General features: G+C 44.0%; 1 protein-coding gene across 1 annotated transcript in view; it reads right to left on the bottom strand.

Annotated features, from left to right (window-relative positions):
* Positions 1-20,861, bottom strand: part of SLC9A4 (solute carrier family 9 member A4) — a 483,018-nt gene that overhangs the window by 124,851 nt on the left and 337,306 nt on the right. The window contains exon 8 of the mRNA XM_069204437.1: positions 7,547-7,705. Within this exon, the coding sequence (XP_069060538.1) occupies positions 7,547-7,705 (159 nt within the window). The remainder of the gene's footprint in view (positions 1-7,546; positions 7,706-20,861) is intronic.

The raw sequence follows: 20,861 nt of genomic DNA, 5'->3' as shown, positions 1-20,861 counted from the left end.
CCAATTAGGAATTAGGGGGATGGACTGAAAAACTCTAATAAAAAGTCATGACAAGGGGCTAAAACTTCAGATGCGGCAGATGCAAGAGATGTGAGGGGTGAAATGCTGAAGCTAGAAGACGCGGTTCGAGATTCTGTCATTCGGCTCATGCTCTAAGAGCCTGATGCGTTGCTGATCAATTGATGACCTGAAGACCAAGACTGACTTTGTTGCTGATCCATTTCATGGATAGGTAGCTATGACAATGTGACTGTTTAACTTTTGTGCCTTTCTTTCTAGGTACCAACTGTGCTGTTTAATAGTTATTCTCTTAGTTAGATGTTTTTTTCTCCAAATTCATGTTTATAAATCGTTTTCTCATGAAGTCCCACATGCTAGATGTTAATTTGGGTTAGGTGGGGTTGTTCCTTTGGGGTGACTCTGACAGTGACAAATGATTGACGGACTGATTGCTGAACTCTGCTATTCATGCTGTTATATTCATCCTTGTTGGCTAATGTTGAAGCATCCGAGCATATGTTTTCTCAAGTTCTAATTAGATTATATTATTGGTGGTCATTAATGAACTAACTCTGAGGTGAGTGAATAAAGTTTGATCTAACCTGATGACTTAGTATTGAAACTAATAGGGAAATCTTTTTATAAAATGTGTAATTGAGTTGTGGTTATTCATTAAATGTTGATATATTGTCTCATGCTTAATGATTCTCTTAGTGGCTGTTGATTGATTACATTGATATTTGATGTTCATCGATTACTACATAGCTAGGTTACTCCATGCGATCCAAAAGGTTCATCAGCCTATACGCGTCCCCTTGTAAGTTTACTTACTAAGGACCAGGCGCGCTAGCAGAGGCGTGGGATCACTTTGTATAGTGCTGTGACGACCACCATTTGCAACTCTTTTGTCCCCATGCTATGGGACTCCTGTGTGCGCTGCCTGGTCTTCTGAGGGCTCTCTCAGTTGCTGAGAGACCATTCTGTCTCCCTCTCCTGGGTAGAGTCGACTTGGTCCTTCCTGGGCCTGGGTAGCGCCATTTTTCGTGAAACACAAGTTTTGCATTTACCAAGGCTTGTTGGTGGAATCCAGTGACACAAACCAGACTGCATTCATCCATCCGGCATGGGACATCTTCTGCACCAACTAAGAACACGCATCTATCTTGTTCGTTGCAATACTGACTTTATCTTCTCACTGGTGGTTCTCCTTTAGCACCTTCATCCGGGTTAGCAGGGGCTCCTGTTCTCCCTAGACTCTTCATTGCTTCTTGGACTTGGTCCCCTTTTTCCACAGGTCTTTAGGTTCAGGAATCCATTGTTGGTGCACTGTCTTCTACCACGACTTTTAGGGTGTTTTAGGAAACTTGCTGTGTTTTACTCCTGCTTTCCTGGGCTCTGGGGTAGGGTATTTTAATTACCTTTGATGTTTTCTCACACTCCCTGCGCCCCTCTACACACTACACTTGCCTAGATGGGAAACCAAATTTCTCATTCCACTATTTTAGTATATGGTTTGTGTTCCACAATTACCTGTGTTTGGTTACTAGTGCATATATTGTGTAATTTACTTACCTCCTAAGGGAGTATATTCTCCAAAGTATTTTTGGCCTTGTGTCACTAAAATAAAGTACCTTTATTTTTGGTAACACTAAGGGGGTCATTCTGACCCCGGCCGGCGGCGGAACCCGCCGGCCTGGCTGGAACCGCCAGAATACCGCTGTGCGGTCAAAAGACCGCCGCGGGTATTCTGGGTTTCCCGCTGGGCGGGCGGGCGACCGCCAGAAGGTCGCCCGCCCGCCCAGCGGGAAACACCCTTCCATGAGGATGCCGGCTCCGAATGGAGCCGGCGGAGTGGAAGGGGTGCGACGGGTGCAGTTGCACCCGTCGTGATTTTCAGTGTCTGCATTGCAGACACTGAAAATCTTGGTGGGGCCCTGTTACGGGGGCCCCTGCAGTGCCCATGCCATTGGCATGGGCACTGCAGGGGCCCCCAGGGGCCCCACAACACCCCTTACCGCCATCCTGTTCCTGGCGGCCACAACCGCCAGGAACAGGATGGCGTAATGGGAGTCGGAATCCCCATGGCGAGGAGGATCTTGGTGGGGCCCTGTTACGGGGGCCCCTGCAGTGCCCATGCCATTGGCATGGGCACTGCAGGGGCCCCCAGGGGCCCCACAACACCCCTTACCGCCATCCTGTTCCTGGCGGCCACAACCGCCAGGAACAGGATGGCGTAATGGGAGTCGGAATCCCCATGGCGAGGAGGATTCCCCAGGGCAGCGGGAAACCGGCGGTACACCGCCGATTTTCCGTTTCTGACCGCGGCTGTACCGCCGCGGTCAGAATGCCCATGGGAGCACCGCCAGCCTGTTGGCGGTGCTCCCGCGGTCGTTGGTCCTGGCGGATTTTACCGCCAGGGTCAGAATGACCCCCTAAGTATTGTCTTTTATATGTGTGTGAGTACTGTGTAGCTGCAGTGGTATTGTAAGAGCTTTGCATGTCTCCTAGTTCAGCCTTGGCTGCTCTGCCTACAGCTATCTCTAGACAGCCTGGCTTCTAGACACTGACTACATTTCACTAGTAAGGGATAACTGGACCTGGTATAAGGTGTAAGTACCTGTGGTACCATCCTCCTACAGGGTGCCCACAGAGTATTTCTATATGGCCAATATTGTCAGTGACATACAGGTCAGGTGAGAAACTCACTGTGACTGTAGCTATCAATAATAGGAAGTATGCATTCCTCATAAATACGGCAGCAACCCAATCTTGTATAAAAGAGGGAGACCTTACAATCGCTAATAGATCAATGGACACACAAGGATTATCTGGGGCAATAATGAGGGTTACATTAGATGACAGAGTATGGGTCGGACACTAAAACAATGTAAGCAAAATGCATATTGCCCAAGTAAGTCTTAATGTCAAGCAAAATGTTGCCTTGCTAAGGAACACCACGGAATACAAATTTGTGCTGGAAGGGTTATAAAGGAAGATTAGTTAAATTAAAAATAATAATATCAAGATGCCAAATTGATTTACCAAAATAAGACACTTCTGTTAACACTACACAAAATATTTTGGGGATGTATTTCATTTAAGGTAGGAGAGGCCAGAGCAAATTCTGCTCACCATGCAGACAGACCTCAGATGCACTAACCATTAGGATCAGATATCCTTCCCATCTGAAGAGAATACTACCGTCCACAGCAATATGACTATTAGATATCAACATACCAAAGACATCAGCACAGGTATCAGAACCCCTTAAGGACTGAAGAGGAACGTTTTTAAAGATCCCTGTGATATCTTTGAGTCTGGTCTTATTGTTTTGATTTAGATAAAGTAACTGTAAAGATTGACTGAGCTAGGCAAGTGCCTCAACAGTCAGTGAGTGATGAATTGCAGCAGATTCCCGAATTAATTATCCATCTTTATAACAATCAGATTGTCACCCTCTCCAATGGCACTGACCCCAACAGAGCACCAATACCAGAACTATCTAATTATGCATTAATGAGAAAGATCTCTGAACACCTATGTATTGACAATACAATACCTCTAGGTCTTCTGACAATATACATCAGCATACCTGAAACCCCTCAGGATTGGGCGCTAGAAGAATTAATATCTCAAATCACACAGATAGAGGCAGAATTCTTGGATAGTATAAGTAGGGCTATAGATAAGTATCTTGACGGTCATTTTGAGTGGGATTTTGATACTACTGGGATAGGCGAATTCTTAAAACAGATAACTAAATGTAATTTTGATACCACTAGAATAGAGTAGTTTACTGCAAATTGTACAAGGAGTGCTGCGGTTGTCCAACCAAAGGTGAGGTGTCCTTTAGATGAGCCAATGGATTAGTAATGGTGAGGAAGGATAAAAATGTGCTCTTTGAACCTCCCATCTATGTGCCATCCCTACCTGAAACATTGGCCATCCTAACTAAAACCACTAAAAAGTGGTTGGAAAGGACATTGAAGGGAAAGTTATTGGTATGGTGACCTCTTGTTGAAAGGGTGAATATAGTTGTATTCATGACACATCAAAACAACTTATCGGGGTCCCAAATAGTAGGTAGGTAGGTGTATGTCTGCCAGATGAGCCTTTTTTATTTGGTGTAAATGTGTTTAATAGTTTAGGAGAAATTAAAGAAAATCAAAATTTGAATATATGAGGTTGCGAAATTATCGCAACAAATTCATGACTAGACGTGAATGTGCGCGCAAATAGGCGTGCTGTTGTTGGCTGGCCGCAACCTGAACAGAAAGTTGCAGTCAGCATTTTACTATTTGGACATGGTCCCTGGGGGAAAAAACTGAGGGAAATAGTGTAAGGGGTCAGGTTGGATGTTACCTCATAGGGGTTTTATTTGGACCTAGAGCAGACATAAAACTTCGAAGAATGGTGGTTTTTGCTCGACATGTGATATTCGCAAAGTTGTTGTGACACCCAGAGCGGCCCCCTGTGTAACGTTGCAACAGATTCCTGAATACCATGAAAAAAATCACCCAAAAACATTCACAGACACTAATGGACCCAGTCATACAACCACAGAGGTACTGATGCATACACTGAGATACACACTTAGAAAGTCTGCGCCTACTAAAAGATCCACTCAGAAACTGACACAGCCGCTTACAAACCCACCTAGAGACTCATGCATCCACTCACAGACTCACTCAGACACTGATGCACCCACTCACAGACCCACTCAGAGACTCCCACACCCACTCACAGACCCACTCAGACATTCACATACCTACTCAGACCCTCACGTACCCACTTACAGACCCACCCAGACACTCCCACACCCAGAGACACCCTCTCACATATATTTTCACACCCAGAGAGGCAGATGCTTTGGCTGTGTGTGGTGCGGGTTGGGTGGTTATAGGAGGTAGGCTGCAGGGCCTGGCCACAGGCAATGCACTGCTACCAAAACCCATCGGACACAGCCAAATTCCATGCCTGGAGGCAGTTGGATTAATGTAAAGTGATTAAGATTACTTGAAGATAAAAAAACTGAAATTCACTGAAAAAAACAAAGGTTACCAGGACGTTAAGTTACTATAATTAGCACCCTAAGGTAATTATAACTCGCACCATCGCCATGCACTGCTAATTACCGCAGATATTACAGCAATCATGACAACCTTTAAATGTCATTAAAAACATCAATGAATCATTAGCAGACAAATTAATGAAAAAACTGTGCATGGTTACAGTTACTCGAAAACACTCTAAACTATAACTGCTGAATTTATATGGTTGTTCTATGATTTTTTCAATTCTGTTTCCTAACCATAACCCCCCTGTTAGCTTTGTTTTTTTCTGTCAATATATATATATATATATATATATATATATATATATATATATATATATATTAATTTCTCTAACCCCCTAGATACCAGTGCCAAAAATGCCTTTTTAGATGAAATACCACAGACGCCTACAGTACAGCATATTTTTTGAGCTAATGAAGGCTGCTAGGTTATTCCCTAAAAATGTGTTTGGGAGAGAAAGGTACCCAACAATGACAAAGAGGTCCACCCCTTGGCAAATAGCCAACAAGTCTACATTTGTAACTATGTCCTGAAAGGATACTAAGCTCTACGTATTTTTCTTTGTGAACAATGACTACTTCCAGAAGCAGTCAAAATTAACCGCAGGAAGCCCGGATTCGACCTTACTGATGTCCATCTGAATCCAGCATCACGCCAAACATCACAGACAACGTAAATGGAACAAGAGGGGGGAAGAAGATTGCCATCAATGAAATACCTAATGAATGCCCCCTCCACTTATGCCAAAGGACAATGTTTTGGAAAAACAGCACAAATGTTATGTATTTTTAATTTCTTTTTTCTTATTTCTCATAATGCAATCTTTTCTATTTTTGCTCTTATATAGCAGTGTGTCTTTCAGTTCTAAAATTATACACCTGTGAAGAAAACTTTCCAATGCAGACAACACAGAAGTACTTTCCTAAACCAAATCATGAATGATAGGTCATGTAGTATGAGGCAAATGGAAATGCAATCCATTACACATTAGTTACGTAGGAATGCCATTTGGAAACCAAATATTTGCTATCTCTAAATAAGTACAATTTCAAACATTAGAGGAACTTTAAAAAAGGACAATAGTGTGGTCCCCACAGAAACTCACAGGGTGGAGCAAACTAGGAACAATCACATTTATTATTATATCAAATGTTTTACAACCCATCGTCATGGTCACTGTACCATAGCCCCTTTGACAAGGTTTTTCTGGAATCGCAAACACTGTAACATTTCTCTAAAAAACACAACAAAAGAACGAAACTGAAGAGGATGTTATCTTCCGAAAGTTTCAAGAATATCAGGATGTAATAAAACTATCACATGTACTTCATAGCAGATCAACCCTAGAAACTTCAACTTACCACCGCTAGCATTTACAAATGCTTGTCTGTCTATGCAACAAAAATCATTTCTATCACAGGCAAGGATTAGTGAAACTTGTTTTTTGATTCTCTACATTTCACCGGTGTAAGAAATTACACTTTTTTCCGAAAGCCTGAAATTATATATTTGTTCTGAAAGCCTGAGTGCTGACACTGCAGGCAGCCTAAATATAGCTGCAAAAATACCTGATGTCATGCGTGAAATGATCAGCAAATTTTGCATTTTTGGGCTGCAGCAGATTGGTCTGATGCACTTAGGGCCTGATCATGAGTTTGGCGGACTGGATGACCTGTCTGCCGAACATCTGACGGGGAGGTTGCGACCTTACTGGCTACCTTCCCTCCGGGCTCATTATGACTTTCCCACAGTGCTTACCAGTGGAAGCCAAGATTTCCACCGGTCAGCCCAGTAGTGAGAGAGACAGCACTATTGTCACTGACTCATAATAAATCTGGCGGCAATGCTGCCGCCCGCAAGGTGCACCAACTACATTGCAATGCTCACCTTCTGCACAGCAGACAGTGAGCTTTGCGAAGGTGCTGGAGAGGGGGACCCCAGCACTATTTCTCCTCCAGCCTTTGCATGGTGGTGGAACCACCATGAAAAGATTTGCAGACTTGTTCTCAGCAGGGCAGCACTGTGTTCAGAGCCACCCTGGCTGATTCCAATCTGGACTGCCATCAGCCTGTTATGAACATTGTTCCCAGTGGAGACAGTGGTGGTTTGGCAGTCCAATTCTCAAACTCTTAGTTTGGCGGACGGACCCCCAAACTGCATGCAGTAATGGATCAGCACTGCGAGTCTGGTGGTCTGTTTACTGCTGGACTCGTATTCAGGCCCTTAATTTTGAGTTCAGCGTTGAAAATCATCCCAGGATACAAGGTGGTCTGAGTTAGACAGGCGGAAATGATGGAAGGTGTCATCAGTGACTTTAGAGGGTGCCACATATCAGTGAAGGTGAGATCAAGAGTCTTAAATATTATATGGCATTTTATCCCATATATAAGAAAGCTATTTATTTTCTTTTCCTACATCTCCTCTACCCGCAGAGATGAAAGATCATCACTTTAAAAAAAAGGCACACTTACTGTAGAGAAGAAATTGATGGATCTCTGCTTACTCCAATTTCAGTCATCTCGATGGCCTGCTTTAATTCTAGCTTTTTGTAGAGAGTCACAATGCTTGATTTTGGCTGGTGTTCCCGAATCAGAATTTTCCGCAAGTATTTATTGTCAAATTTCTTATATCTGTGAGCAAAAAATGTCAATACAATTAAAAAGGATTTATATATAGATAGGTAACATACTGTACAGTATTTGTCTAAAGGACACCAACATTTAAGTATAGTGATGAAAATGAATATAATGTGAACCCTGCACATATGAATTATAGGTTGAACTTTAATTGCATTGCTTTACACTTCTGAAAAGGGGCATTGATGGACTATCAGCACCCTACTCATTAAAAGTGCTATGGATCCAAGAATGTGTGTCTGTAGTGGTCTGTATGAATATTTTTTGGGTGTCACGTGGGAGTACCAACAGCATAGACACAAAAGTGCAAGTTATTGTGAGAGAATAACAATAAGAAACAATGCATCTTGGGAAAATATTCTCTCAACAGTTAACAGAAATACCAGTGCAATGTCTTATCATGTTTTTTTGTGGGATCTTTGCATGCATTGAACAAAAAAGAAGTGCATAAGAAATGTGACCCATAACCACTGTACCAATAGTATGGTGATTTGAACATTGCTTTGTGATCTATGCCAGAAATGTTTTGATGTTCAGCGGATATGACAGAGACTGCTTAAACCATGTTGCAGTAAGTGTGGAGCACTGCTGATGTGTGGATATAACATGTGAATACTTACCATCTTAAAAGTGATATGTCTCATACAATTTAAACAATTTTGAATAGGGAGACTATCAAAATTTCCAGAGGTGAGAATCCTAATTGTGATAGGCATGATCTGCCCTGAACTATGTTCTGGAGTCCACAAACAAATAGTAGAGGTGCTACCAATGGAATAGCTATAATGCAAAAAGGCATAGTGTATTATCTTTTGAGTCTTGCCATAATCAGCAGGGAGCAACCAAAAGGAATGTGAATTACATAACCAGTACTCGAGGAGTACACCAAGGAGCAGAAGAAGAGCAACCCATTTGAATGACATTGAGCAACCAGCAATTTATAATCTCATAAGGTCTCCACTTCTTTGACAGAGGAGCAACCCTTAAACAACCAGCCATGACATATGCCTGAGGAACAGTAAAAAGCAGCCCACATGAATGGCAGGGATACAGCCTGCCATAGTACTTAGTCTGAGTAGTCCCATAAGGAGAAGCCCATCAAGGATGGGAATGGAGAATCTTCTATGAATGGGTAATCATAAATCAACTATGGAATATGCTCTGTGGTGTCCATCCAGGATTGGCCAGAAGTCAATACTTGCTTCTAGCATAAGGGCTGCCCTTTGTTCTTTCTTTTCCTTTGAAACAGTGTACTTCGTATTTGTAAATAGGAGGTAAGGCCCCAGCTGACCCCAGAGTCAGCATTGTACGATGACCATACAGATCTGTGTCAGAGTTGACACTAAGGTTGGTGGAGGCGCCCCCCCCCCAGGCACAGGTGGTGCCAGGAGCATTGCCATTGGAAATAGAGCCAGGGAAGGTTGTAGTGGTATGACCGGTGGCAGTTCAGATCCAGGATGGATCCATGGATGCCCCTCGGATTCGAGGCCAAAGCCGCCGGTGCAGAACCTGAAGGTGCCCCTTCTGACTCCATGGGGCCCAAACGTCCACCAGCAGAGTCAGACTGTCCACAAATGAGGCATATGACCTCTTAAAATTCTCTAAGCTAGACAAGGATTGCTCCGGCTCCTGGAACATCAGAGAAATGTGAAGTCAGCCCAGACGGAGGTTACGCAGATGGAGGGCTCAATGAACAACGCTCCCACTTCCTCATCTGCTGATGGACAGGGTGAAGACAAAGAATTTTTAGCCTTCTTCAACTTCTTCTTATGCCTCAACTTACCCGAACATCCCAAGGACTTGGAGTGGGACAAAGAATAGAATTTCTGACCTCCCTTTTGATCAAGATCAAGACTTACGTGAAGCCAATCGGTGGGCCGCCATCACCTTTAGGTACTGCTCCCTCAAAGTAGAAACACTCAAAAAAACTTTGACAAAAGTAAAAAAATGACCAGTCAAAAAAGTGACTGAGGGATAGCTCTTCTGTGGATCAGTGCTGGCTAGCAGGGGAAGAAACAAACTGACGTCAGTGCACCGGGGTGGTGCCTATATAGGACCTGGGATGTCATATCCGACACGGATGATGCAGACAACCCAACATGGAGCTGATTGACACCAGCTAATGGTGCACAGGGGTATGGTTCGAAAAAAGTCTTCAAATCCAGACTGACGCCTGCGGGAAATTCTAAAGTAAGGAATCTGCTACTAGATGTCTCTATTGTAGTGGATCCTATTTAGTTTTAATGGGAATCAGGAGTTTAACTTAGCCTTTTGACTTGCAGGCCTGTGCCCCTATCACCTAGTGACTTTTAATCTACTTAGCCTGCTCTGCTTAAGCACATTTGTTTAATTATTTCTTCCAAGGTGAATGCTATTTTATAGTTAGGAAGGTGTTTTAATTTCACATTATCGGTGCCACTCTGTGAAGGCATCACTATCAGCGTCAAACATAAGTGACATAAGTAGGTATTCACATCATGTACTTTTCCACTTACGTGTGACAGCAACATAACACTTTTTCAGGGAATTGTTTATATAATTGCCACCTCAAGCATGCCTTCTTATCTATTGTTTGGGAACATACCTGCATCAGGGGTCCTATAAGATCCAGCAGCAGAAGGAAGCTATCACTGCAATGGGTACTATAGAACAGTTTAAGAATATGGCAGTGGAGCCCATCCTGAAACAGCAGAGGAGCAACTCCATGGCTCCATGGAAAGGCATTATACAACCAGCCATATTATATGGTCTTAGAGCTCCTCTCGCAGTGAAAGTGAAGTGCCCATCTTGTAGTGATAGTGAAGCAGCCATTATATGACTATCCATGGGGTTTGCATGAGGAGCAGCATAGAACTATGCTTAGGGAAGGGCATTATTCTACCAGTTATGTGATTTCGTAAGAGGGGTTCACCTAGGAGCAGAAAGGAACAGCTCCTATGAATAGGTAATTATGAACTAGCCAGCTTATAATCGCTGGAGAGTCAACCCAGGAGTTGTTTTGCTCAAACTACAGGAGAGGGCGATAGTATGGCAAATGACAGGCTACTTAGGTGACTAATCTTATAGAAAGATACAGTAAGATTAGGGGCCATTAAATAGGCTTTACCATTCACCTGAGGTAGGCATAAGCCTTTAATATGCACTCTGTAAGAGAGCAGATTGTGACATATGAGAATCCCCATTTTTTGCTTTTGAGTCTTTGATTTTCGGACCTGTACTGTGAGTGAGCCCTGTAATCTGGTCCCACTTACTGTAACCTTCGGCTAAAAATGACCTGAGCTGTTAACTCCAGTCTCACTGTTATACTAAATATATGTCAACTGCTGCACAGATGTTGTAAGAGGATTGGCACAGGTAATGCATGAGCACATTTATATATGCTTGTGCACATGTATGCTACCTGAAAGAGAAAGGTAACATCTGACTCAGCCTGACATCTGTACAGATGCAACAGAGAGGAAATTGCTTATGACCTGGTAAGGCCTTATAATTCAATTGGAAATCAAAAAGTTTCCATTTAGCTGAAGTGTAAAATCTGTAGTGCTCAAACTATTTTTACACTGGATAAGTTATGCCTAAACCACAACTTTTAATTTGCATGTAGTCGGATTGTCATTGACATTGGTAACAAACACATACACAGAGTTAGTTTAAAAAAAATACATTTTGTCACTCATTTGTAAATAAGACATATTACTCAGAGTCTCCCTTAGTCTAATTTATTCTTTGAGCTACCCTCCTGGGCCAGTTTAAATGCTTTGCTGGCCAAGTGGCAGTTCAAAGTTTCCTATGAACAATATAACCAGTGAGAGAGGATACCATTTTACTAGGAGAGTAAAGTTAACCCCTTCTGTGCCAGGGACGTTATGGTTATGTCCTAAGGCACAGTTCTCCTGTGCCGAAGACGTAACCATTACGTCCTGGCACCAGCCCACGGGGGATCGCTGGCGCTCCCCGTATCGGCCTCCCATCCTCATCTCCTGGGTAGGGATGGAAGGCCAAGTGCGCTGACATAATTAGAGGTCGGCATCAGGCTGTAAGCCATTGGCTTCCAGCGCGATGAGGGAGACATAAGGTAAGTTTCTCCTCTGGCCAGGGTGGGGGGTCCTCTAAAAGAGGCATTGGGGGAAAGGAAAGACCTTTCCTTTCCCTCAGTGTCTCTTGCAGCATTCCTGCTGACCGATCGCACAGCAATCGGGGAGCAGGAATGCCCACTAGACACCAGGGATTTCAAATTTGTCAAATTCAGGGGGTGGGAAGCAGCCCCTTGGGCAAGGATCACTCACCTTAGGGGACCATAATGTTGTACGCCATTTCTGCCCCCCTTTGGGGCAGATCGGCCTATTATTTTTAGGAGAGTCAACCCAGGAGTTGTTTTGCTCAAGTTATAGGAGAAGGTGATACTAGGGCAAATGAAAGGCTAATCTGGTGACTAATCCTATGGAAAGATATAGGTGGTCATTACGACCTCGGCGGTCTTTTCCGAAGACCACCGAGGGACCGCCCTACGGAAGACCGCCAGTGCTGGCGGTCTTCCGCACGGGCCATTATGACCGTTGGCAGCGCTCAGCCCTTTTACGGACGGAGAGCCGCCAACAGCCATACTGGTGGTAGGCGGGGAAGTGGAGGTAGCTCCACCTCCACCGCCACGCCAACAGAACACCGCCCAGCGAATCACATCCTGTGATGCGCTGGGCGGTGTTCTGTTGGCGTGGCAGTGTCGGCGGAGCTGCCCCCATGGGTCCCGTTCCCTCCCGGACGATCACCGGAACAGGTAAGGTGATCGTCCGTTAGGGAAGGGGGGTGGAGGTGTTGTGTGTTTTTGTGCATGCATGGTGGTGTGCGTGTGTGTATGTTGAGGGGGCGTGTGAGTGCGTGCATGAATGCGGGGGTGTTGTGTGTATGTGAATGAGTGCATGCATGAATGCGGGAGTGTTGTGTGTATGTGAATGAGTGCGTGCATGAATGCGGAGGTGTTGTGTGTATGTGAATGAGTGCATGTATGCCTGCGTGCGTGTATGTGTGTATGTGGGTAGAAATGTTGGGGATCGGGGTGGGGAGGGGGGTTCTGCCACCTTTGGGGGGTGGCAGGGGTGGTGGGGGGTAGGGGAGGGAGTCGGGTGGGGGTAGGGGGTGGGGGTGACCCCTATCAGTGCCAGGGAAGGGATTCCCTGGCACTGATAGAGCTTACCGCCATGGATTTCATGGCGGTCCCAAACCGCATGAAATCCATGGCGGTAAGCCGTGTCAGGTGGGTTGTGATACTGCCGGCGGTATAGTGACGACCGCCGGGCTAGAGACCCAGGTCTCCAGCCCGGCGGGCGGAACGGTGAAGCGGCGGTTGGCCATGGCGGTAACTGCCATGGTCAAAATCTCATTTTTTCGACCGCCAGCCTGTTGGCGGTCTTACCGCCGCTTCACCACAGTCCGCCAGGGTCGAAATGACCCCCATAGTCAGATTGGGGACATTAAATAGGCTTTTCCATTCAACTGAGGTAGACATATGCCTTTAGTATGCACTCTGTAAGAGAGCAGATTGTGACATATGAGAATCCCCATTTTTTGCTTTTGAGTCTTTGATTTTCAGACCTGTGCTGTGAGTGCACCCATGTAATCTGATCTCACTCCCTGTAACCTTCTGCTAAAAGTGGACTGAGCTGTTATCTCCAGTCTCAATGTTATACTAAATAAATGTCAACTGCTGCACAGATTTTGTAAGAGGATGTGCACAGGTAATGCATGAACACATCTATATTTGCTTGTGCACATGTATGCCACCTAAAAGAGAAAGGTAACGTCTGACTCAGCCTGACATCTGTACAGATGGAACAGAGAGGAAATTGCCTATGGCCTGGTAAGGCCTTATAATTCAATTGTAAATCAAAAAAGTTCCCTTCCCCTTTAGCTGAAGTGTAAAATCTGTAGTGCTCAAACCATTTTTACACTTTGGATAAATTATGCCTAAACCACTACTTTTGATTTGCATGTAGTCGGATTGTCATTGACATCTTTCCGTACAAAGTCGTGGTAACACACCCATACACAGAGAATAAATTAGACTAAGGGAGACTCTGAGTAATATGTCCAATTTACAAACGAGTAACAAAATGTATTTTTATGAAACTATGGCCCGTATTTATACTTTTTTAGCACCGCATTTGCACTGCTTTTTGATGCAAAAATGGCGCAAACTTACAAAATACAATTGTATTTTGCAAGTTTGCACCGAATGCGGCGCTAAAAAAGTATAAATACGGGCCTTAGTTGCATAAAAATACATTTTGTTACTTGTTTGTAAATTGGATATATTACTCAGAGCCTCCCCTAGTCTAACTTATTCTTTGAGCTACCCTCCTGGTCCAGTTTAAATGCTTTGCTGGCCAGGTGACAGTTCAAAGCTTCCTTTGAACAATATAACTAGTGAGAGAGGTTAACATTTTACTAGGAGAGTAAGGATAACCCCTTCTGTGCCGGGGAAGTTATGGTTATGTCCTGCGGCACAGCTCTCCTGTGCCGAGGAAGTAACCATTACGTCCTGGCAACAGCCCACGGGGAAGCACTGGCGCTCCCTCTGTCGGCCTCCCACCCTCCTCTCCTGGGTAGGGATGGAAGGGGAAGTGTGCTGAAATAATTAGAGGTCGCCAGCAGGCTGGTAGCCATTTTTTTCCAGTGCGACGAGGGAGAAATAAGCTAAGTTTCTGCTCCGGCCGTTGGGGTCCTCTAAAAGAGGCATTGGGGGCCGACGTCTCTTGCAGCAGGAATGCACACAAGACATCAGGGATTCCTTGGGCAAGGATCGCTCCCCTTAGTGGGCCATATTGTTGAATGCCATTTGTGCACCCCTTGGCCTATTATTTTTTGGCCGATCTGCCCCCAAGGGGGGCAGAAACCACAGTGACGCCAGGGATTTTTTTTCTTTGTATTTTTTTGGGTGGGGCGGCCTCCAAAGTGGGCACAGAACTGTTGCCCATTTCTGCCCCCCTTGGGGGCAGATTGGGCTATTTTATTTTAGGCCCATCTGCCCGAAGTGGGGGCAGAAGCCACTTAAGCACCAGGGATTCTGTGTGTGTTTTGTTTTGTTTGGGTGGGTGGCCCTTTGGGCAAGGGTCGCTCCCCATGGGGGCACATTACTAATGACCATTTCTGCCCCCCGGGGGCAAATCGGCCTATTTGTTTAGGCCCATCTGCCTCCAAGGGGAGAAGAAGCCAAGAAGACACCAGGGATTTTTTTAGTTTTTTTGTTTGTGTGGGTGGTTTGCAAGGGATTCTGGGTAAGAAAATGTTGGGGGATCCATGCAAGCCACACCTCACTGGACTCCTTAGGTGTCTAGTTTTCAAACATTTCTGGGTTTGATAGGTTTCCCTAGATGGCTGCCAAGCCCAGGACCAAAAACGCAGGTGCCACCCTTAAAAAAACAGATCGTTTTGTAATGGATAATTTTGTTGTGTCCATGTTGTACTGTTTTTACCAGGAGACTTGGGGGAATGCTGGGTGGTAGGAAGTCTGTGGCTCCTCTCAGATTCTAGAACTTTGCAGCACTGAAACGTGAGGAAAAAGTGGTTTGTTTTTTGCCACATTTTTAGGTTTGCAAAGGATTCTGGGTTACATAACCCAGTGGGAGCCCCACAAGTCACCCCATCCTGGATTACCTTAGGTGTCTAGTTTTAAAAAATTCATAGGTTTGGATTGTGAGATTACGTACAGTGGAAGAGGGGCTCAATTCCGATAAAGACCTATATGTATTCCTTTAGATTATCGACCCTTTGTCAACATACCGAATTTGCAAAAACATTTTTTTAAATATGTACGGTGGTCTTATCTGTACCTTTTTAAATGTATTTGTTGTAATCTGCAGATTCCTAACATGTCACATCACCACAGTAGATGTATTACTTTTTGAAGCTTGCTGTTACCCTTCATTACAAGTTTACACATACGTGATGCCTAAGTAATCATTCGATTATCTTTGTGTTAATCCACATGTTCTCTGTAACTCTGTTTGAATGTCCATATTCTGACATGTGATTATTCTTTTTCTTCAACAAAAATCGGTTAATGTGGATATATTACATGCGATCACACAAATCTCTATGGTGGTGCATTTCTTTCTCCTCTCCTCTTATTGGTAATTAACCACATATTTGCATGTCACGGTTCTTACTTGCAAGCTTATACATCTCACTGTTCTCTTGCTCTCTTCGTTATCACCCTAACTGTCCCTCTCAAGATGGTGGACTCTACCACCTCAGGGCTCATAGTCCACTTTTTATTTTTACTCTTTATTTCCGGTAGCGTTCGGGATTTAAATCCCAGCAACGGGTCGGCGCTCGTTTCAGATGCGACGCGATCCGTAAATAGATATGACGGGAGACCGGCAGCAGGAACCGGGGCTTTTGCCCATGCCTCTCAGACATTTCGCTTTTGAATTATTTCAAACAAAACTTTGTGCACGGTGACACTCGCTTGTAATGTTAGCGGTCACCATTGATACTAACACTGTCCTTCCCCAGGTTATTTACTTTACAAATTGCCTAGCGCGTGCTGCCCACACGTCTCCCTCTTTCTGGCAGACGCGCTACCAACGTTCGAGTTTCCCCTGATGGTTTTTCCATCGGTTCACGATGCGCTATTACTGGTTGGTTAGCCAGTAGTCTATAACCAAGTTTAACTTAAGTTTCATTAATACCTAGCTTTGTAACGTACAGAATTTATCAAATATGGAGACGGTGGTTTTCTATTCTATTCTATCCGTTGTTGGCTCACATTCCTTTTTCCTCCCTTGCTAGTATTCCCCACTACCCCCATCATTAACATTGATGAGGACGATAGTACACTTATAACGCTAGCTGACCAATGTTAGTAACCATATAGGTTACTGGCATTTGTGTAATATGCGCTATTACCAAGTCTTTTTCATTCATTAATTCGCTTTTGATATACAGGATGCAACTTGATCCTTTTTTACTGTTCATCGTTGCCTCTATGGCTCTTTGTTCGATTTGCTGGCTTATCATTTTCCTCTATTTTTTCAGACGTATCATGGTCTCCGGATTCCCTTTTGACTCATGCTATACCTTACACACTTGTTCTATATTTGTGATAACTGGAATCTCATAATACAAACAATACCTCCATTTTGTGAAAGGTATGCTCGATTCTTTCTCTCTCTTTTCCTTTCTTCTTTGTGCACGGCTTCATACGTATACGAGTCGATTTCTTTTACACCACATGGGTGATTTTCTTTATTTTCAGAACAATTAGCACAATATCGCCTAGTTGGATGTATGATATTCGCATGGCTTCTTTCTCTGGGACATTCCTGCTTATTCCTTTTTGACAATCACCTCCTCTGCCTGCGGACATCATAGGTTTATCTTTCGGGTGTCTTACCACACACATGGGGAGCGGAAGGTGACTTCTCCCTCTGCTTTTATGGTAGCTTTATTAATCAATCACTTATTTCTGGCACTTGGTCTTTCTCTATCACTTATCAACAATTGGTCTGTTTTATGGCTTACATCACAATTTGTTTTGTCAATAGTCCATTGACAATTACTGTTACTTTGAGCTTGAGATGTGCCGTGGTTTTCTTCATTTCAGAGATGGACTGTGACCTACATAGGAAACAACCCTCACACCCTGTGGCTGGGTGTCTTACCACTGGAGCACTCTTCTTCACAAACAATGACTTCCTCATCATAATCTTCAATTATTGATTTTGGCAGACATATTGGAAGTGCGCACCATTCTTACACAGCCACAATTGTTGATCTTTCTGTTGTTGATATAAGAACACGTGTTATTCCCCGTTGTCTTTCTCTAAATTTTTTCCTCCCAAATGTAAGACAGTGTGTAAGAAAGAAGTCCACTTGAGAAATGCACTTTAATTCACATGCTAGTATGGGGCCCCCAAATTTAGAGATGTGCAAATAACTACTGCTTCTCAACACCTTATCTTGTGCCCATTTTGGAAATACAAAGGCTTCCTTGATACCTTTTCTTCACTCTTTATATTTTACCAAATTAAGTTCTGTATACGCGGTATACAATAAAAACCCATTACAAGGTGCAGCTCATTTATTGGCTCTGGGTACCTAGGGTTCTTAATGAACCTACAAGCCCTATATATCCCCACAACTAAAAGAGTCCAGCAGACGTAACGGTATATTGCTTTAAAAAATCTGCCATAGATGGAAAAAGTTACATAAGAAAATGTGGACAGAAATTGCTGTTTTTTTCAACTCTGCTTACTTTATGTGGGAAAACCTTGAAGAATCTACACAAATGACCCTTTTCTGAATTCAGAATGCTCTCTACTTTTCAGAAGTGTTTAGATGTCCTGGACCCACCATTGGTTCCACACCCAATTCTGTCACTAACTGGAAGGAAGCTGAAAACACAAAAAATATTAAAAATGGGGTATGTCCCAATAAAATGCCAAACTTGTGTTGAAACATGCAGCTTTCTGATTTAAGTCTGCCTGTTCCTAAAAGCTGGGAAGATGGTGATTTTAGCACCACAAACCCTTTGTTGATGCCATTTTCAGGGAAAAAACACATGCTTTCTTCTGTAGCACTTTTTTCCCCTTTTTGTGAAAAAAACATTTTTAGCCATATTTTGGCTAATTCCTTGGTCTCCACCAGGGGAACCCACAAACTCTGGGTACCTTTAGAATCCATAGGATGTTGGAAAGAAACATGCACATTTGGCATGGATAACTTATTTGGACAAAAAGTTATGAGGGCCTAAGTGAAAACTAACCCCAATAGCTAAAAAATGGCTTAGCACAGGAGGAGGGAAAAGCCTTACAAAGAAGGGATTAAACCACAGCCAACCCCAAACTGTTTACATAATCTAAACAATACCACTGACAATATCATATATTGCCAACCTTAAGACTATTTGCTTCATCAGTCCCAGAATACTGCAGCTTTGCGCAGCCTTTGAGCAAATTGTGGCCTGCAACTTCCCAGTTTAATGTGTATGTTGTTTCACACCAAGCACCTTAAACCCAAAGCACAAAAGTCTAAAGTAACTCTGAAAGTAAATGGTAACTCAGGTAATTTTTGCACAAATTTTGCACTTGTTATCAATTGGTTGGCAGAATGCGCTGGGCTACATTTTTCTAAGCAAGAACTTTCTAAGCAGGTGTGTAGCATTTCAAGTTCACTATAGAACAGAAAGTGACCACCATCCATTCTCCACAATGGTTAATGTGTGGGCAACGACACCCAGGAAGGAAAAGTTGTTTGGCCAACTGCTTCCATTAAACAATGGCCCAATGACTACAAGAATCAAATGGGGCCAAGCGCCAATGGATAGGTATACGTGCTGGAAATCAGCCTTCATCTCCCTGATTCAACATACAAACTAAACCTTGCTGAGACACAACAGTATTTGACAATAAACATGCTACATAATGCCCTGACATCAAATGAGCATAAAAATCAATAAGCTATGCACATAGGAAGCCAATGGGCTTCATCTCTCAGGGACAATGAGTTCAAGTAGAGCAAAAGAAAATGTCGCCTTGCAAGGCCCAACATAGGAGATGGAAGAGTCCCCACACGGAAAGTAAAGTAAAAGCAGCAAGGAAAGCTTAAAAAAACTTTATGGCAGACGAAATAAAAACAGCTAGAGATGGAATGGCTACATATGCACTCTGTTAGTACCCAGTAAGTCCAGGGAATTTTGGAGTCACATTAACAACTTAGCAAGTAAGCCAATGGTCAAGGAAAATGCTGTCTCAACTGATAGGCGGTGTGCTCATGTAACATCTCTATATGTAGACTCAGAGATAATAAAAGATGGCGCCAAGATCTTACTTGCGAATGCACTAGACGCCTTGAAGGACAGCACAATAAGGCCCTCATTACAACCCTGGCAGTCGGTGTTACAGCAGCGGTAATACCGCCAACAGGCTGGCGGTAAAAAAAATGAGATCACAACCATGGCGAAAACCGTCAACATAGACAGCCACATTAACACTCCGACCGCCACGGTGGTGGAAACAAGCACTGCAGCGATAACTGCCAACAGCCAGGCGGAAGACAAGGTTCCACCCACTGTAGTACAAGAGGCCTATCCACCACCTTTTCCGGGGCGGTACCAATGCCATCAAAAGCACAGTGGAAACAGTCTGTGGAACGGAAACCACTCACCTTTCAACACCCAACGAGGAACTAGGACGTCCTGGAGCCCAAGTTACAGGTCCTGTTCATGCTGGTTTACCTTCTCCTGTATCAGGAGAAGCAAAGACGCCAGCGACGACCACGTGAGTACTGCACCTAGCACACAGGGGAGGGGAGGAGGGAAAAGAGAGTGACACACACATGCAACACACAACACCCCCACCCTCACCCACAACACCATACACACAAATACATGTAGCAACATTACATATACACCCCTTGGAAGAACGCATGGACAAAATGAAATGATTGTAACGAGTGTAATCATTGAAATATCAGATAGGCCAATTTAAAATATCAGTATATACAAATATGTACACCAACTACACAAATCCCGATAGTAATGAAATCATTGTCCGTGGACCAGTGGTCCCAAAATGCATGCGCGAAGCCCACACATGATACCTGACTCGAAACGCAGAGAACACTGCTGGGGCATCAGATCAAAAATAAATAGGCACCTCGGGGGGGGGGCACCTCAACCAGATGAACGGGCGAGGCCACTGCTCCACGAGGGGGCTCCATGCCCTCTGCATTATCCTGGGGAGTGCAAAGCCACAGTCTCTCAAGTCTCTCCAGTGGGTGGTTTGCCAACTGCATTATCCTGGGGAGTGCCAAGCCTCAGTCTCTCAAGTCTCTCCAGTGGGTGGTTTGCCCACTGCATTATCCTGGGGAGTGCAAAGACACAGGGGGTTATTCTAACTTTGGAGGAGTGTTAATCCGTCCCAAAAGTGACGGTAAAGTGACGGATATACCACCAGCCGTATTACGAGTTCCATAGGATATAATGGACTCATAATACGGCTGGTGGTAAATCCGTCACTTTTCCGTCACTTTTGGGACGGATTAACACGTCCTGCAAAGTTAGAATAACCCCCACAGTCTCTCAAGTGGATGCTTTTCTCCACTGGTTCTGGAGGGGGCTTTTTGCCCAGAGTGCTTCATCCTGCCAAGGACT

The sequence above is a fragment of the Pleurodeles waltl genome, chromosome 8, assembly GCF_031143425.1.
Source record: "Pleurodeles waltl isolate 20211129_DDA chromosome 8, aPleWal1.hap1.20221129, whole genome shotgun sequence".
Lineage (NCBI taxonomy): Eukaryota > Metazoa > Chordata > Amphibia > Caudata > Salamandridae > Pleurodeles > Pleurodeles waltl.
The sequence above is the reverse complement of the archived record's forward strand: the minus strand, read 5'-3'. Positions and strand labels throughout refer to the sequence as shown.